Below are 18,404 nucleotides of genomic sequence, written 5' to 3' on the forward strand. Positions count from 1 at the left end.
ATGACTATGTAAGTGCCACTCTGCCCTGTATAGCATGTATGTAGTCGTCTGCCCTTTCTTCTCCTTTACTTGGGGAGTTTATATGTGGAGGGAAGAAAAGGTCCTAAGATCTTGACTTCCCTCCATGTAGTTTCAACCTGTCTCCATCAGGTGTTAAAAAGATCAATGCCTTTTTTTGGTCAGTGTTTTCAAGGTCAGGTAGCTCTTTGTGAAATACACATAATACAAATCTTAAAGTACTCAGTAAATAGTATTGACTCAACCATAAAGATGAATTTTCTTACAAGGTAAAAGTTTGAAATGAGTAAGATAAGATTTTGAAAGAAAAGATTTCTAGGATATAAAGCCTAAGAAAAATGTGAAGTATGACTCATGATACAGTGTGTCATTTCTTTTTTTTTTTTTTTTGAAGATTTTATTTATTCATTGAGACACAGAGAGAGAGGCAGAGACACAGGCAGAGGGAGAAGCAGGCTCCATGCAGGGAACCCGATGTGGGACTCGATCCCGGGTCTCCAGGATCACACCCCGGGCTGCAGGCGGCGCCAAACCGCTGCGCCACTGGGGCCACCCCAGTGTGTCATTTCTTTATGTTCTATCATCAAAATCGGTATTACTGCTAAAATCATACTATATTGAAGTAATTTGAGGACTTCGTAAAACAAAATTGAGCTGACAGACTAGGGTGACTATACTTGCAAAGGTCATACAATTCATGCTGAGGTATTTATGTGAGCAAATATATATATAATGTTGGAGAGAATCTTGGCAACTCTAAGTTTATAATTGGGCATTTGTCCCCTTTTTTTCCTTTTTAAAGATTTCGTTTATTCATTTATGAAAGACAGAGAGAGAGGGAGAGAGAGAGAGAGAGAGAGGCAGAGACACAGGCAGAGGGAGAAGCAGGCTCCATGCAGGGAGCCTGACGTGGGACTTGATCCCGGGTATCCAGGATCACACCCTGGGCCAAAAGCAGGAACTAAACTGCTGAGCCATCCAGGGATTCCTGTCACCTATCTTATTTAAGCAGGTGGCAACTATGCCTTCTGCTGCTCATGCTCTTTGCCCTTTCTGGTAACCCAGCCCATTGAAATACAGATCAGGGTACTACTAACCTATGAATAAAAAAGAAATGAAATGATCCCCTAGATACCCAAGAAAAACCAAGCATATTTGCAAATTATTTTATTCCTAAGCAGAATTCAGCAAGTGGACCCTCCTCCCAGTGGGTACCTCCACATAAAATCTTTGTCATGTGCCTGACCTGTGGGCCCTAACTACTCTGCTGGCTGCTTGGGAAAGAGCTCAGTGTTTTCATTGACTCTGTCATCATCATTACTTAAAACGTTGTCATCCAAATCTATCTATTGCTAATTCTGTTCTACCTATAAGTAGGCATTGAAAGACATACTCTTAATTTTGTAGTATCCTGCTCTTTATTCCAAAAGAGTTCTTTGAAACAAAATTTTATAACTCAGAACAAAACAAAACAAAACACCAATGTTATTGAGATGAAAGTCTAAGATTGAAAGAAGTATGGATCAAAATAATATGTTACCGTAAAGAAAGAAACATATTACAATATTGACATTTTTACATGGGCAATATACAGTCTTACAGTCTTCTTTTGCCAAATGATTGGCAGGAAATACTGATGCTTAAATTTTTTATTAACACAAAACTTTTTACACTGAGAGTTAGCCTCCCTTTTGGTATAGTATTCCATTTACAAATTAGAACTTTGCTTTATGTTGTTTTCTTGAGTGTAAAAAATAATATATATCAGTTTACTTCCAAGTCGGAGATGGGAGCTCATGCCCAATGAAAGGAATTTACATGAATCCTATTTGGAAGTTAAACAATCATTTTGCTTTATAAGAAAAGTCTGGCAAAGTTCATCATACAGTCTACTTTGCTATAAATCCAAGATTTAATCCTTTTTATTTTCCATTTAAAGACTTGGAATGTATCATTGTTTGAGTTTCCGTCATTTCACGTGAGTTTTCTTCAGGGGCTGACCTCACAGCACTGGAAATTGACACACTGACCTGACGCTTCAGCATCTTCATAACCTTTCTCTTGTACCCTTTACATGCAAAGAAATATATAAAAGGGTCCATGCAGCAATTGAAGTTCATCAGACATACTGTAAAGTGCAGAGAGATCTGGAATGAATGTCTTTGGCTGCATTCCAGGAGATCAGGAAAATGAAGCTTCTTAATCATGTGTTGAATAATTGCAACATGGTAAGGTGTGAAACAGAGAACAAACACAACAATTATAAAAATAATTGTGTTGAGAGCCTTTTTGTTTACACCAGATTTCTCAGTCAGTGGGTTTTGTTTGGCAGTTTTAAAGAGTTTGCAACAGATTTGAGAGTAGCACACAAGAATGATTAGAAGAGGAAGCACATATCCTATGAAACATGCACCAAGCAGAATCCACGGAAGAGATTTTGTTTCTTCAAAGTTTGGATATTCCATGCATGTAGTCCTTTCTTCCTCCTGCTTTGACATAGGTTTTATGAGTAGTGGGAGTGTTTGAGCAAATACTAGAATCCAGACAAATATGCAAATGCCTTTTGCATGTTCGATTCTTTTCATCTTGTTGTACCGTAGAGGGTGCACCACAGCAAAGAACCGGTCAATGCTCAAGCAGGTCATGAAATTCACACCTGCGTATGTATTGATGTAAAACACAAGAGCAGTTATCCTACACAAGGCCTCACCGATTCTCCAGTCAAAGCCCAGTGCATAGTAGGCTATCCGTGTAGGCAAGGCAGTGGTAAAAAGTATATCAGAAATCACCAAATTTGTTGAATATAGAGTGGTAGAGTTGATTTTTTTCCTGTTTTGAATAATAACCACCAAGGCTAGCACGTTTCCTACAAGCCCAATTATGAAGACAATGCTGTAATGCAGAGGCATTAGTATCCTGGCTGTGTTGTAGTGTGCATAGAGATCACAGTCACTTCCCTGAGTAGCTGCAGAGGGTGTAGTTAAATTGTCCATTTTTGTATCCGTTAATGGTGTGCAGAATCTCTAGGAAGAACCAAGAAGAGTACTTTTGATTAAAAGCATATTTAGGTAAAAACAATGTAAACTCCCTTTTATAGATCTAACATCTAAAATTTTAAGATTTATATAATTTTTAAAAATCTTGTGATGTGTTGCACAGTAAAGGAAACCATCAGCAAAACCTTTAAAGGCAACCTAGTGATTGGGAGAAGATATTTGCAAATGATATATCTAATAAGAGGTCAATATCCAAAATATATAAAAAACTTCTCTGACTCAAAACAAAAGTAATCTGATTAAAAATGAGCAGAGGACCTGAATAAATATTTTGCCAAAGAAGACATACAAATGGGGGATTCCTGGGTGGCTCGGCTGTCTGGCGCCTGCCTTTGGTCCAGGACGCGATCCTGGGGTCCGGGATTGAGTCCTGCGTCAGGCTCCCAGTGTGGAGCCTGCTTCTCCCTCTGCCTGTGTCTCTGCCTCTCTTTATCTCTCTCTCTATGTCTATCATGAATAAATAAATAAAATCTTAAAAAAAAAACACATACAAATGGCCAACAGACACATGAAAAGATACTTAACCTCACTAATTATCAGGAACATGCAAATGAAAACCACAGTGAGGTATCACCTCACACTGGTCAGAATGCTAGTATCCAAAAGACAAGTGTTGGTGAGAATGCAGAAGAAAGGGAACCCCTGTGCACTGTTAATGGGAATGCAAACTGGTGCAGCCACTCTGGAAAACAGGATGGAGGTTCCTCAAAAAAAAAGAAAAATAGAAATACCACACAATTCAGTAATTCCACTATCATGTATTTACCCAAAGAAAATGAAAATATGAATTCAAAAAGATATATGTACCCCTATGTTTATTTTAGCACTATTTACAATAGCCAAGATATGGAAGCAACCCAGGTGTCCACTGATAGGTGAATAGATACTAGTCATACACACACGCACTGAAATATTACTCAGCCATAAAAAAGAATGAGATCTTGTCATTTGCAACAGCATGGGTAGATCTAGAGGGGATTATGCTAAGTGAAATAAGTCAAAGATAAGTACCAGATGATTTCTCTTATATGTGGAGTCTGAAATGCAAGACAAAAAAGCAGAAACAGACCCATAAATACAGATAATAAACTGGTAGTTAACCAGAGAAGTAGGTGGGGAGTATAAGTGAAATAGATAAAGGGGATTATTAAGAAGTACCCTCAAAAGGAAAAAAAATCTGTGATATGTAATATGTTTACCTATTTAATAAAAGATCAAAGAATAAAATTTATGTTTTTACTCACAATTTGGTGATTTTGGCAAAGCTCTGGCAAAGGAAATATAACCATCTAAATAGAGCAAATATATTTTTGTGGGAAGAGGGGATGCACTAACTTTTTAGGCAGAAATATCCCCTTTTTTTCCTGATTCACTGTCTGGTTAAGAACAAAATCATGTGCAGCACCCACATTTCTGAGGAGAGTAAAATTCTGCTTTTAAATTGAATTTCAGTTGGACTTTTTTTTTTTTTTTCTGTGGGGGGGGCAAATGCATATCACTGCCAGGAAATGAAATCAGTTACATTTATTTAGTGAAATATGAATTTACCACAGTGATCTGATTTGTGTTAACCTAAAAAGTATGAGAAACAAGCTAAGGCCTTGTTAGGAACTGAAAGTTAGGTTTTCTTTTAAAAAAGAAGAAGATGGTAACCACGACAACCACGACAAAAACGACGAAAGAGAAAGAAAAAACTTAAGCTGTTTAAGGGGGAAAGATTAATTCTGAACTAGATCATTTCCCAAGTACCCCACTGATGCATGCGGTGTACATTCCTGTATTTTGCATGCTAGTAAGCATTACACATATGGTGTCTTGTGTTCTGCTTTATCCACTTAACATGGCCATGGACCAGTATAATCTATAGATCTGTCATATATAGATCTCATGCAGACATTGGATATTTCTACAGTATTCCAGTGTGTTCATGCATAATCTGCTTAGCTACTCCCTTGATGAATTATTTCCAATTCTTTTCTTGTGATAAATAATGTTAAGATGAAATTTCAAGTCCTACATCGAAAAGTGGGAAACTACAATAAAACTCCTTATATGGGGCTGAACTTTGATAAAACTTAGGAAGAGCAGAACAATAAATTCTGTGAAATTATTTTTAAAAGAAAAATATTCTGATAGGACAGTTTCTATGCACAAATCTCATCTGAAACTCAGCAAAATTAGGGAAAATTTCAATATATCTAGTGATGATGTTTATATTAAAAGAGAAAGACTCTATCCCTAGCCATATCAAAGCACCAACTGCTCCTCTGATTGCTTAGTTCGAACAATCTTTTTTTTTTTTTTTAAGATTTTTGTTTATTCATGAGAGACTCAGAGAGAGAGAGAGAGAGAAAGGCAGAGATACAGGCAGAGGGAGAAGCAGGCTCCATGCAGAGAGCCTGACGTGGGACTCGATCCTGGGTCTCCAGGATCAAGCCCTGGGCCGAAGGCGGTGCTAAACTGCTGAGCCACCCCGGGTGCCTCTAGTTCTAACAATCTTACACAGTGAAACTAACACACAGTGGGGGTTATCAGAGAATAATGTTATAATATTATAGGTGTGCATCACATACATAGGTTAACTGTTAAACTATGGAAATATGACCTAGGGATCCCTGGGTGGCGCAGCAGTTTGGCGCCTGCCTTTGGCCCAAGGCGCGATCCTGGAGACCCTGGATCGACTCCCACGTCGGGCTCCCGGTGCATGGAGCCTGCTTCTCCCTCTGCCTGTGTCTCTGCCTCTCTCTCTCTCTCTGAGTGTGACTATCATAAATAAACAAAAATTTATTTAAAAAAAAAAAAAAAGGAAATATGACCTAAAGCAAAAGGGAACAAAAATGGAAGTAGTACATTCTATTAATCAAGAAAGATAATTTCTTTCTTGATAATGAGAAAGAAATTTAAATGGATTGAACTCACCTATTAAAAGAACTGTCAGTTTGGATTTGTAAAAAAGAAAAATCCAGCTGTATGCTGCTTAGAAGAGATACAACTCAAAAAATGACTCAGGTTGAAAATAAAAACACGGGAAAATGTGTATCAGGCAAATCCGTCAGTGAAAAGCCAGAGTAGCAATACTAAAAAAAAAAAAAAAAAAAAGAAAAGAAAAGAAAAAACAGACTTTAAGGCAAATTGAATATTAATAGGGATGAAGAGGGTCACTATAGAAGGTAAAAAGAACAGTTCACAAAAAACATAAAAATAATCTTAAATTGTGCATGTAACAGCAAAATTTAAAGGAGAAATTGGCAAATTCACAACCATAGTGGGAGATTTTAGCACATCTTTATTGGACTATGCCAGATAAAAAAGAGATTAGAGACTTAGATCTACCCAATGTGACCTTATAGAATTTGTGACCTTATAGAATTTGTACATGAGCATTTTTGCAAATTTGACTATGTACGAGGTCATCAGAGGGACTCAGAACTTTCAGAAAACTGTTAATTTAGCAGCTGACATGCCAGAGACTACAGGGCAACTAAATTAGAAATGAATGATAAAAAAATAAAGGATAAATTTGGAATCTAAAAAAATATGTTTCTAAGCACTCATGGGTTAAGAAATGAGAGTGGGAATTTTGAAGTACTTAGAACAAAATGACTAAAATACTTTATGCCTAACTGTGGGATTCAGATGAAGTGTTAATCTCAGAAGTAACGGAGAGCCCTGAATGCATTTATTTGCAGATTTTTATTCTGAAATAATTTTTATTTGAGCTAGTTAGCACATGTTACATTTGTTTCAAGTGTACAGCGCAGTGACTCAACTCTGTGTGCTTGTGAAAGCATTTTTTAAAAAAGATTGAAAATAGATAAACATACAGTTCAGGAAGCTAGAAGAGAATTGTTTGCCCGAGGAAAGTAGAAGAAAATGACAATTACAGAAATTAATAAATTTGAAAACAAAACAAAAACCCAACAAATATGGACTTTCTATTTTGTGCAGAAAAAAAAATGTTTCTTGAATCATGGAAATTGCAGTTGTGGAATGAAAGTAGAAAAACCTTTATCCGCTTAGTTGGGAAAGGCTTTATGTGAGAAGTAACTTTTCAAGAACTGAGACTAGACACAAAGATGTGAAAATCCCAGACAGGGGCTGTAACTTAAGGAACAGGTAGCAAGAACTTTTATTTTTGTACTTTCTGTGAAAATTTTTTTCTGAAAATCTCAACATGTTTGTTTTATTTTGAGGAATATTTCTCGGTAGATTCAGGAAATGCTTTTGAAATACATGCTGGGATAGAAATTCTCCATATGAATAAATATTATTGCAGAGATGAGAAAAGTTATGTTAATGTGAGACTCAGAGAAGAACGTGCATTGTTGCCATGTGGTAAATATGTATCCAACTTCTTACTGAATGAAGTATGGCACCCATTAGAGCCAGAAATGGCAGGGGTTGCAGAACATTTGATTTTCAAGAATATTTAACATGATGTTAATTATAAAGATGAAAATTTGCAAACAAATCAAATGTCCATCATCAGGGGATTGGTTAATACCTTATGAGATAGCTATACAGTGGAATACTCTGCAGTCACTGGAAGTGGCAGTGTGGGTGCCTGTTACTGGGCAGAGACGTATATTAAGTAAGGAAAGCAGATTACACAACATATCACTTCGGGGAAAGGAAAAGCAATTATACACAATCCATACACACCTGTATGGATATGTATGCCAAAACATAATTTTGTACAAGTCATTTTTGAGTTTTGTCCATATACCTTTAAATTTCTAATACCGAACATGAATTGCCTATGAAATGAGGAACTAGATAAATAACTTAATCTAAGAAAAACAATTCTTAAAATAAAAAAAAAATTCTTTAGGTCAGTTCTTCTTACAAAAACCTTATCATCTGCAATGCATTTCAGAGGTGGTCCTTCAGTGCACTTTATTTGGGTCGATGCATGAATTTTTATTAGGCGCCTACCTTGAAGCCCTATCTGGAAGCACTCTCACAGTAAGCCTGTGGGCTAAGTACTGCTCTCACCTACTTACTTGCCGTGTGAGAAAACTGCATGTCATACAAGTTAAAAGGTCATGCTGGATGCTTCTTCGTGGCAACCAGGCTTTGGGTCTCCTACTCTGTCCCATCCTTGCTTGGCAGGGGCAGCTCATAGAACTAAGAGCCTATGGTTTCAAAGTCATCCAGGCTTTAAGAACCATTCTTACCTGTAAATAAACAGCCCGGGAACAATGTGGCCCAGCCGCTCCAGAGCAGGGGAATAATTCTTCTGAGGACGGTGGAGTTCCCACTTCTGGGATAGCGTAGAACCCTGAGGGAAAGACTCTTGATGCGCCTCTTACTGCTCACCTTCGTGCTGAGTCAATCAGAGAGACACCTGCACAATGTGGTCATGTAAATAGGATGGCTCAGAAATGATCTTTGGTAAAGACGAACCAAGGCAGTCTTCAAATCTGGTCATTTGGATGTTTGATAAGCTCTCGAAAGTTGATTTTGTTAGTGACACTAGCATATTACCTTAGTTCTTGATTGTCCTAAGCTATTGATGCTCTAGTTTTAGTCAATTTTATGTTTTCCAAATTGAGAGGAAGATGCTTTCATGTGCTTGACCATTGTTATTACATTCTCAGATGAATGAATCTTAGTTTATTAATATCTTCCCTCGGAGGTATTATTTTATACCTTCCTCTAATCCATTTGATATTACTTTCCTGAACCTTGACTTACTCCATTCTTTTATTCAGCAAAAATTGCTTTTAGTGTTGTCATATGCTAGGTCCTGGAAATGCCGAGAGGAGATCTTTCAGTATGGGAGAGCCTGAAACTGATGGATGTATGTATGATGTTGGGAATGTGCTGCCATCTAAAGAGACATTATCTCACTCTTGTTCCAGTGGCTCCTTCTCACACCTACCAGGGTTCTGCTTGCTCTTTGGATTACAATACTCCTTAGCAACCTTTGGATTGCAAACTGCTCTTTTAATCTTTTTTTTCAGGTATAACTAACTTCTTCCCACCTCCCTTTCTCCTTTTCTTCCTTTATCTGTTTATTTTTTTAATACATTTTAAATATTTTTAAAATAAGTTAATCTTTTTTTTTTAAGATTTTATTTATTTATTCATGAGAGACACAGAGAGAGAGAGAGAGAGAAAGAGGCAGAGACACAGGCAGAGGCAGGCACTAAACCACTGAGCCACTCAGGGATCCCAATTTTTTTTTTTTTTTTTAAAGTAAACTCTACACTCAGCGGGGGGCTTGAACTGATGATCCCCAGATCAAGAGTCACATGCTCTACCGCCTGAGCCAGCCAAGCACCTCTTAAGTATTTTACATTTTTATAATCATTAGACAACAGCTTCTGACATGTTAGTAGTATAGATATACTGTATTGTACTTGGAAGTATTGTGTCTTATAATTTTACTACCTAGAGAACAGCACAAAGAAGTGTTTAGCTCTTTTTTCCTTGGAATACTTTTATCTATAATAATTATAATTTCCTCATAACGCTTTCTAGTGGAAAGGTGTATGTGGTCACGAAACTGTCCTTAATACCCCCATCTCTGAGGGACATGAATGAGGATTGAGACTTTGCCCCAAGAGCACAATTAGTAACTGGGCTGCATGAAGTGTGGGGCTGTATTCAGGTCCTATCTGAGGAACCCCCTTACCTCTTGACAGTGAAGTACCTACAGCCTTCCTGGCAGCCACCTATGCCAGTTCTCTTGCCATTTTTGTTATTAAGCAAAGGAGTCTATCCCAGTTTTGTCTCTGTAATGCAATATTGATAACTCTGCTACTATTCTAGCATATGTAAAACAGCATGTTCTTCCACAGCAAAATATCCTCCACTGTATTTTTACTTATGTTTTCGGAAGTGGGTCTTTGTGTGTTTAGAGTTGACTTCACTGCTACTAGAGCAGCTAACGTTTCTTAAGACATTATCATCTCATTTTTGCATAACCGGACATGTTGACATGAGCTGACAAGTTCTTTCTAGCCACAGAAACTAACGCAAAACTCATCTTTTAGTATTTAAGAAAATTGTCTAAGCTCTAATGTAATTTGTACTCTGGAAGTATTTACCCTGGTACCAACTTGCTTGGATAATGATATCTTAGCTTTTATTTGTAGCAGAAACAGAATAAAACCACTATATTCAAAGATTTTAGTATGAACGAGAATACCAGCTTTTAGTTTTTGCTTTAAGATTCCTGAAATGTTGCTTTTACCTCTGATAATTTATTCACATAATAACCGTCAACAACCTTAAATGAAAAAGAGCTAAACCTCTAGTAATTTTGTGTAAATTCAGGCCTTAGCATTGCTTTGAATGGTTCAAGTCATGTGAGGCAATAGGAGGTGACTTCTCTGTAAGACCAAGTATGCTGGAGACCATATTTACACATCAAGATGATCTCACTCAAGTGCCCACATGCACCAAAGAGGAAGTTCCAGGACCATGCTTTCAAAAACCAGAAGAGCCACACAATGTGGACACATAGATATGAATTATATTTGTATGTTGTTAAATGATAAGTGTTGATTGATCTGATCTTTCTCTGATTTCTCTTGATACATTGTCCTTTGACTATTTTCTGGAGGAGAGGTAAGGTTTAGGAGTTTCTGGAGTGGGGGAAAAAAATGAAAGCTTTGAGAAAGGAGATTATAGGTGAAAGCTTGGGTCCTGCGGAACAATAAGGATTCGATCTGCTGAGGAACTACACAAACACAGATGTATCAAGTAGCAGGCCTTGGCTGTTTAACAGTGCCCTTGAGAATAAACACCCCTCTCCCCCTGCCCACCACACACAAAAGAAAGCTTTACTTCTTCCTCTGGTTACCTAGTTTTATGAGCACTTGTCAGTTACTTGAGAAAGCCTCCTCCTTCTTGACTGATCAGAGACATCTGAGTTTGGTCCAGCATCACACACATGGTGGCCTCGCACTCAACCAATGATTTTTTTTCACCTTCTTTTTAGTTGACTAAAAATCATCACCTGAGCAGTTGTGTGGGCCATTTGCCTGTAAAGTAGGCAGGTGGGAAACATTAATTCCTGCTGGGGGACAGAAACCTAAGGCACAGAAGGACTATGAGCAGCATGGGCACAGCCTTTTGTCACTTCATGGGCAAAGTCAGAAGGGGTGTTCCAGTAAGCTGCCACTCGGCTGCACTGGTAGCACACGCCCAGTTCACTTTAATGAAGCAAATCTTTCTATACTTTCAGGTGATTTTTTTCCCCCAACCAGCTTTGAGTCCTATTTTGGTAGGTAACTGTGGTCGAGTCCTTTTGGGAAGGATATAGGGAACATTGTCCAGGAAGCTGACACACTGACAGCTGCTTGTACTTTGTCAGGATAGAATGTCACACCTGCCAGAGTGTGCTCAGTGTAGTGTTGTCTGTGGTTGTCTGTATGCGAGAACCTCCCTGGCCTGCCCCCTGGGAGCTCGCTTTTTTTGGAAAGTGTGATGCTGCCGCTGATGCCATGGCCTAGGCTGGTTCTGACCACCTCTCAGGAGGTCTGCAGAACATCATCTTATATATCTCCAGCTGACCCAGGACTGAGGCCCAATAACTACCCAGTACAGGACAACAGTCTTACTAAGGCCATGGAGAACTTTTTGAAGATCCAGGAAAAACAAACAAACAAACAACAAAACAAAACCCAACTAGCATTTGCCAATCTGTAGGTTACTTGTGCCTCTGGCATCCTGACCTAGTGGGCACTGAAGACCATGTCACCTTCTGTAAACATGTACCTTGGGATTAAAGGGGAAGGGGCCTGACATTTGGATTATTTGATCAAACACCCACTTGCACATTTGGGGTTTCACATATTCCAGCTATTTTTCTTTCACCTTTCACTGATTTTCTTTGTGTGGCTTTTGGCAGCTTTAGTACTGACGAGGATGGTGTGAAAGTTCTCAAACATGAAGACAAAGGAGGTGGTAGTACAAAGGACTAGAGTTATACAATGTAATGTTTAGGAGTTGTAAGAAAAAAAAGAACCCCACTGTAATACTCATTACAGTGTGAGGAAGACAAATACTGTGTTTCCATGTGGCAGGATTTGACCTATAAGTAGGATAATTGAATAATTTAAAAAGATTTTATAGCGAAGATCTGAGTCTGTAGAGTCTTTATCCTTTAAGTCCAGAAGGTTTCTAGAAAACATATGTGCCTTTTCTCCTTAAAGTTCAAGGGAGTTTCAGGTTTTGTTTTTTGTCTCTTACCTCATGGAAATTAGTCAGAAACATTAAATATCCTTACTTTGTGGATAACAGAATTTCAGAGATAAGGTCATTTGCTTGGGGTCCTCCCTCAGCGTGGGTGCTAGGTTAGGAGTCCCAGAGGTGTCCAGGGCTCCATGCGCTCCTTCACCCACCACCTCCCATCAGCAGTTCCTGTGCCTTCAGCCTCCTGACTCCCACCCTCCACCTCTCCACTGCACTGTGGGTTTGTCTGTCCCTCTGCCTGTCCTTATACGACTCCCACTCCCACTGCCTGCCCCTCAGACCACCCTTGCTTCTCCCTGGAGCTACTGCTGCCACTCTCACGATGCCTTTCAAATGCAGCCTATCGACCACCCTGGGCAAATGGAAAGCTCTCAGTCGTGACACATGATTTCCTTGTGACTGCACTGTCTTCTTCCACAGCTGGCTCTCTGGCCGTCTTCTCCCTGTGATCCCTGGCTCCAGCCTTACTAAATTATTTGCAGTTTTTTGATGTCCTGTGTTCTCTCACAGCTCTGTGCTTTTTAGGCACTCTTGCTTCTGTCTGATGCCTCCTCTCCTTTGTCCTGTATCCTTTTTTTTTTTTAAGATTTTATTTATTCATGAGAGATATGGAAAGAGAGGCAGAAACATAGGCATAGGGATTAGCAGGTTTCCTGCAAGGAGCCTGATACAGGACTCGATCTCAGGACCCTGAGCTGAAGGCAGACTCTCAACCCTGAGCAACCCAGGCATCCTTCCTTTGTCCCAAATCCTTTGCTTCTATTTCCTTCAAGACTTAGTTAAAAATCAACTGTTCCTAGAAACTTCCTTGATTTTATCCTCTCCTGCTTTCTTACCAGCACCCCTCAAGAAAAGCAGCATGGAATATCCTTGTGAGGACACTGTGCTCTGTATTAGCATCAGTGTTGTTAGGTTTATTTTTCTGTTTCCCACTAGCCGGTGCAATCCTTTGAGTAAGAACTGTGAATCTTGTATATCTCCAGCTGACCCAGGACTGAGGCCCAATAACTACCCAGTACAGGACAGCAGAGTGCCAGCTTTCTCCATCCTCAGTCAGAGGTTCCTTATCAGAGTTCTTGATTAGTAATAGTAACCAGTATTGTGAAGTGCAGACTGTCTTCCAGGTACTGTTCTGGGTACTCCATATTTATTCACTCACTGAATCATCACAGAATTTTCACAAACCCATTCCAGTGGTGAAACTGAGGCACAGAGCCTTTACATGATGTGTCTAAAGACACAGCTGTTAGGTGTCAGGATTCAATCCTGGCAGTTTGACTCCAGAAATCACATTCGGTGCAGTGTTTTATCCCTAGCTCCTGTTTCCAACATGATCTGGTGTTATTGGTAGAAAACAGGTAAAAATAGGAAGATTTTTCAAAACTTTAACACATACCAACTTATCCTGTCTGAACTAGAAAGAAGAGGAGAGCTGGGGAGATGGAGGAAGGGAGGAGAAGAAGGGAATATATTGATTTAAACGAAGGCATTCATTAATTTACTTGAAACATATTTTAAAGCAAGTAAAGGTTTTACAAATGAATTTAGATTTTACTATTTTTAATAATATTTCCATAAAACAATTTGGACTGAAAGAAGATGGTAAATACCAAGGATAGCGTCTTTCATTTTTTTATTTTTTAGAAAGATTTTATTTATTCGAGAGAGAGAAAGCAAGCATGACCAGGGGGAGGGGCAGAGAGGGAGAAATAGACTCTCTGCTGAGCAGGGGCTGATCCCAGGACCCCTGAGCCCAAGGAAGACACTTAACCAACTGAGACACCAGGCACCCCCTAGGATAGCTTTTATGCTATTAATTTATTTTTATACTACTTATTTAGGTATTTGCAGACATTTAACACAATATTTTTATTCTTCTCTTTGAGCTTTCAAGACATGTTAACTCTACAGTTTCCAGATGATTTTCATGTGTATTATCTCATCTGACATTGAAGCCCTGTACTTTACAGAGTTCTTGAAAAGCTGAGGAGTTCTATGGGCTGGAGGGGCTTGCACACCCTCAGCATGCTCTGTACTCTGTGGCCTTGAACGCTGCAGCAGGCCCTTACTCACGGCAGGGGGAGAAGCCTCACTTCTAAACTCCTCTGCTGGATGGGAAGCTCTTCCTTTTAAACGCTCATCCTTAAAAGGACCATGGCTTTCTCTCTTACAACATTCTTATCCCGTAGAGTGTTTCAGAACCATCCCACAATAGATAGCTAATAAATGCCTATGGGTTACTTAAGTGAAGGAAAGTCATATAGTGACCTGAGGTGGTGTTTATTCCAGTAAATGACTGGTCGTATTACTAATAAGCTCTTGGAAGCCAATTGAAAGTAACTTAGAAGAGGCATTACCAGCACCATCGCCACATGGTAGATGGCAAGCCAGTGAGTGAGGAGGCTTTGTGCAGCAGTGTGCTCTTTGCAATGTTATGTCCCAAAAGTACAATTAAGCCCTGGAGAGAAAGCATGTACTGAAATATTAGCAGATGCAGAGTCCAGACGGTGAGCACAGTGAGATGTTTACCCTCCACAGACCCAATCTTTATGTAAAATATTCTATAAAGATCTGCAAATAAGTTTAAGAAAAATAACTCTCACAAAATAATGGGGCAAGGAAACTGCCTATTGTATTCATCCTTTGGTAGTTTAATGGGTAGAGGGAGGGGGGAATGATAGTAGTTTTCTAGCATATACTATGTGATGGCCAGGGTGACAAGGACTTAGCTGTATTACTACTCCCCGTTTTACAAATGAAGCAACTGAAGTCAGAGACTACCCTAGGCCACACAGCCTAGAAATAATCAAGCCCAGGTTCAAGGCCTGACTACAGAGCCCATGCTCTGAACCACTGCACTGTGTTGTACTTCGAGTGATACCCGCCAGGACACCCCCCCCTTCCTTTAGAGGAAGTCTCCTCACAGCTTATATTTTGCCAAAAATTTCTATTACTTCCATTCCTAATCTGGACATAAATATTGCAAATCATTGCATATACCTTATTGTTTTATGACATTATTTTAGGCACATGAAATTCTAGAGAAAATAGACATGTGTAGCTTTTGTGATCATCAAATAAATATAAAGCAAGCAATGGGTTTATTTTTCACTTATCAAATTAACAGTTTATATTTATAATTAAAATACTCAGGTTAGCTGAGAAGCAGTAAAGCTCAAACTGTCACTAGTGGAAGGGTAAATTGCTAAAATGTTTTGTAAACCAAAAAATATCAATTTATATATGAAGCTTTAAAAACATTTATACCTTTGCCCAAGGAATTCTAGTACTGAGATTCTCTCCAGAGAAATGCCAGAAAGTATAGAAGTAATAGAGATATAGAAAAGACCTTTATATACATAGATACATGGTCAAATAGTAGAATGTAATGACTCTTTTATTTTAAATTGTGCTGAATAATTGGTATACACATGCATTTAAGTGTAGGAATATTCCATTTTAGAATAACTTTGTGGGACACATACTGTATGGCTCAGTGGTTTAGCCCCTGCCTTCGACCCAGGGCGTGATCCTGGAGTCCCAGGATCGAGTCCCAGGATCGAGTCCCACATTGGGCTCCCTGCATGGAGCCTGCTTCTCCCTCTGCCTGTGTCTCTGCTTCTCTCTCTCTATGTCTCTCATGAATACATAAAATATAAAATTTAAAAAATTAAAAAATTAAAAACAACTTTGTTCCTTTCCTTTCATACTAAAGTATCCTGAAATATTGGCATTATTTACTGATTTATAGTGGATACTGTTTTTTTGCAATTTTGAGTTCACACAGAAGTACAAAGTAAACCCTTTTTTTGAGCATAGATTTCTGGCATGATCCATTATTCTCACCGACCTCAATATTAGCTAATTAGAACTGCCGGTTATCAAAGAGTCTAAACTATACTAATTATACAGTTTTTGTTAGAAATGTATAGTTGCCATTGAATAGATTCTATTCCTATATACCTTCCTTAAGTAGGCTTTTAAAGTTTTACAAAAGACTTTGTTAAAAAATATATATATATATGTATGTAGTACTTACCTCTGAGTGACTTGTTGGGGCCTCCATGGAGTAGCAGTGTTTGCCCAACTGAAGTAGCTTACTTTGGCATGTTGTTAAGAGAGATTATGCAGGCATCCTTTTATGGGTGGTGGCTTTTTTTTCCTGTCACCTTGTGACTGAGCATAGTGTAGCGATCACTTAACCTCATATATGCGTGAGCACTTTTTTTTCAAGTAGGAAGTGAAATTTTTCTGTTAGTGACTTTTTTTTTGAATAATTATCCAAAAACCCCTTGGTAATATCTGTGGAACTTTGTAAGTTTTTTTAATAAAGAGTTAAGTATTAAAATTCTTTGAAGGGAAGACTAAGCAATAAACCTTAACCAGAAAAAAAAAAAAAGAACCAACAATTACTAATGACTTTGTATACATATTCTGTGTAAAAGTGTGAGTTTTTAAATGTTTTAAAGAAAAAGAAAAAAACAATTACTAATGACTTTGTATCCATATTCTGTGTAAAAGTGATTTTAAAAATTTTTTTGAAGAAAAAAAATGGGGGTCCTTGGGTGGCTCAGTGGAGTGGCTCAGTGGTTTGATGCCTGCCTTTGGCCCAGGGCGTAACCCTGGATCCCTGGGTTCGAGTCTCACATTGGGCTCCCTGCATGGAGCCTGCTTCTCCCTCTGCCTGTGTCTCTGCTCCCCCCGCCCCTCTTTCTCATAAATAAATAAAATATTTTTTAGAAATGTTGACTATGATAATTCTGTCTACCTGGAAACTTGTTGCAGAGAGTAGTTTGCTCATTCTGTATCTTAACAGCTTATGAGAAAGAAGCAAAGGATTCTGTGGTGAGTAGGAATGATGCTCTTTTGCATTGTACTAGGACTAGTCAATGTTTTCAGGCAGGAGGCCAACTGACACAATCTATGACTGCATGGACACAGGAGTGACAAGGGAGGAGTTAAAGGGGAACATTTTATAGCTGAAAATCCAGACTTTGTGCATAGGATGGAGACTATGGTGTTCACCGTATAGTTCTAGTTGGCTCAGTTTAAACCAACTATGTAACAGGGCTAGCACAGTGCAATTTATATGTAGGCTAAGTGAATAGACATATAGTTGTCAGAATGAGAGAGGTGATATTTACACTTACCCAGGACTGATATGGCTATTCGCAGTCAGCTCTGGGTGCTGCATTTTACGAAGGGCATATAGATGACTACTGTGACTATGCTGGTAGGGGTCTGGATCCTGAGTCTTAGGAGAAATGATCTAATAAACTGAGAATGTTTAGGCTTGGCAGGGCAGTGATCATCATCATGTATTTGAAAACTGTCTCACAGAAAAGAATTTAGGTTGCGTATGTCAATCTTCCTGACTCTAGAGAATAGAAGGAAGGCCAGTAGAGGAAGTTACTGGAGACAGCTTTCAAATCAAATTATAAAGGTAGTTTCCAAAAGTTAGGATCATAAAAAAATGGAATAGGCTGTTTCTGATTTAGGTGCCTATATAAACTGGTCGACTATTTTGAGGAATGATATAGAAAGAATTGAATCATTTGGTAGGAATTTATAACTCTGACTTCAGACCTTCCACTCTAGGATCTGTCAAAATGGCCAAGGGGCTTCAGCCCCTCAGTGATATCTTTCCATCTAGAAGCATACTTGGTTCTTCTAAGCTCTAAAAGGCTGAAGATCTATAAAGGAACACTGACAGACAGAAGAGCAACAACTTACACAAATCTTTGGACCTCCATCTCACTGTCTGTAAAATAAAGGTATTGAAGTAAATGATCGCCAAGATAATTCCTAGTGCAAAAATTCTTAGGAAATAAAGAGATTTTATGGTTGCTGGATAAATATGATAAAATATATTCTAGGATGAGTTATTTAAAACTTGTATTGAAGAATACTTGAAGAAGACTCTGGGGTTTTTTTGTTTTGTTTTTTTTAAAGATTTTATTTATTTATTCATGAGAGACACAGAGAGAGAGAGAGAGAGACAGAGACACAGGCAGAGGGAGAAGCAGGCTCCACTCAGGGAGTCCGATGTGGGACTTGATCCCAGGACTCCAGGATTATGCCCTGGGTGGAAAGCAGGTGCTCAACCGCTGAGCCACCCAGGCG

The 18,404-nt window shown here is 38.7% G+C and overlaps 2 protein-coding genes across 5 annotated transcripts in view; one reads left to right on the forward strand and one right to left on the reverse strand.

Moving 5' to 3' along the window:
- UBAC2 (UBA domain containing 2) overlaps positions 1 to 18,404 on the forward strand; it is a 179,691-nt gene that overhangs the window by 84,907 nt on the left and 76,380 nt on the right. The window lies entirely within an intron of this gene.
- Positions 1,414 to 16,470, reverse strand: GPR183 (G protein-coupled receptor 183). Of its 3 annotated transcripts, XM_038569941.1 has the most exons (4): positions 16,321 to 16,454; positions 10,888 to 11,068; positions 8,252 to 8,421; positions 1,414 to 3,041 (listed from the first exon to the last, which is right to left on the reverse strand). In XM_038569941.1, exon 4 carries the CDS (start codon positions 3,009 to 3,011, stop codon positions 1,941 to 1,943), a length of 1,071 nt encoding a protein of 356 aa, XP_038425869.1. In that variant the 5' UTR covers positions 3,012 to 3,041; positions 8,252 to 8,421; positions 10,888 to 11,068; positions 16,321 to 16,454; the 3' UTR covers positions 1,414 to 1,940. The 3 variants fall into 3 exon arrangements, with proteins under 3 accessions (XP_038425869.1, XP_038425870.1, XP_038425868.1); XM_038569942.1 differs by lacking the exon at positions 10,888 to 11,068 and having other exon boundaries at positions 1,414 to 3,039; positions 16,321 to 16,470; XM_038569940.1 differs by lacking the exons at positions 8,252 to 8,421; positions 10,888 to 11,068 and having other exon boundaries at positions 16,321 to 16,463.

The sequence above is a fragment of the Canis lupus genome, chromosome 22 (assembly GCF_011100685.1).
Source record: "Canis lupus familiaris isolate Mischka breed German Shepherd chromosome 22, alternate assembly UU_Cfam_GSD_1.0, whole genome shotgun sequence".
Classification (NCBI taxonomy): domain Eukaryota; kingdom Metazoa; phylum Chordata; class Mammalia; order Carnivora; family Canidae; genus Canis; species Canis lupus.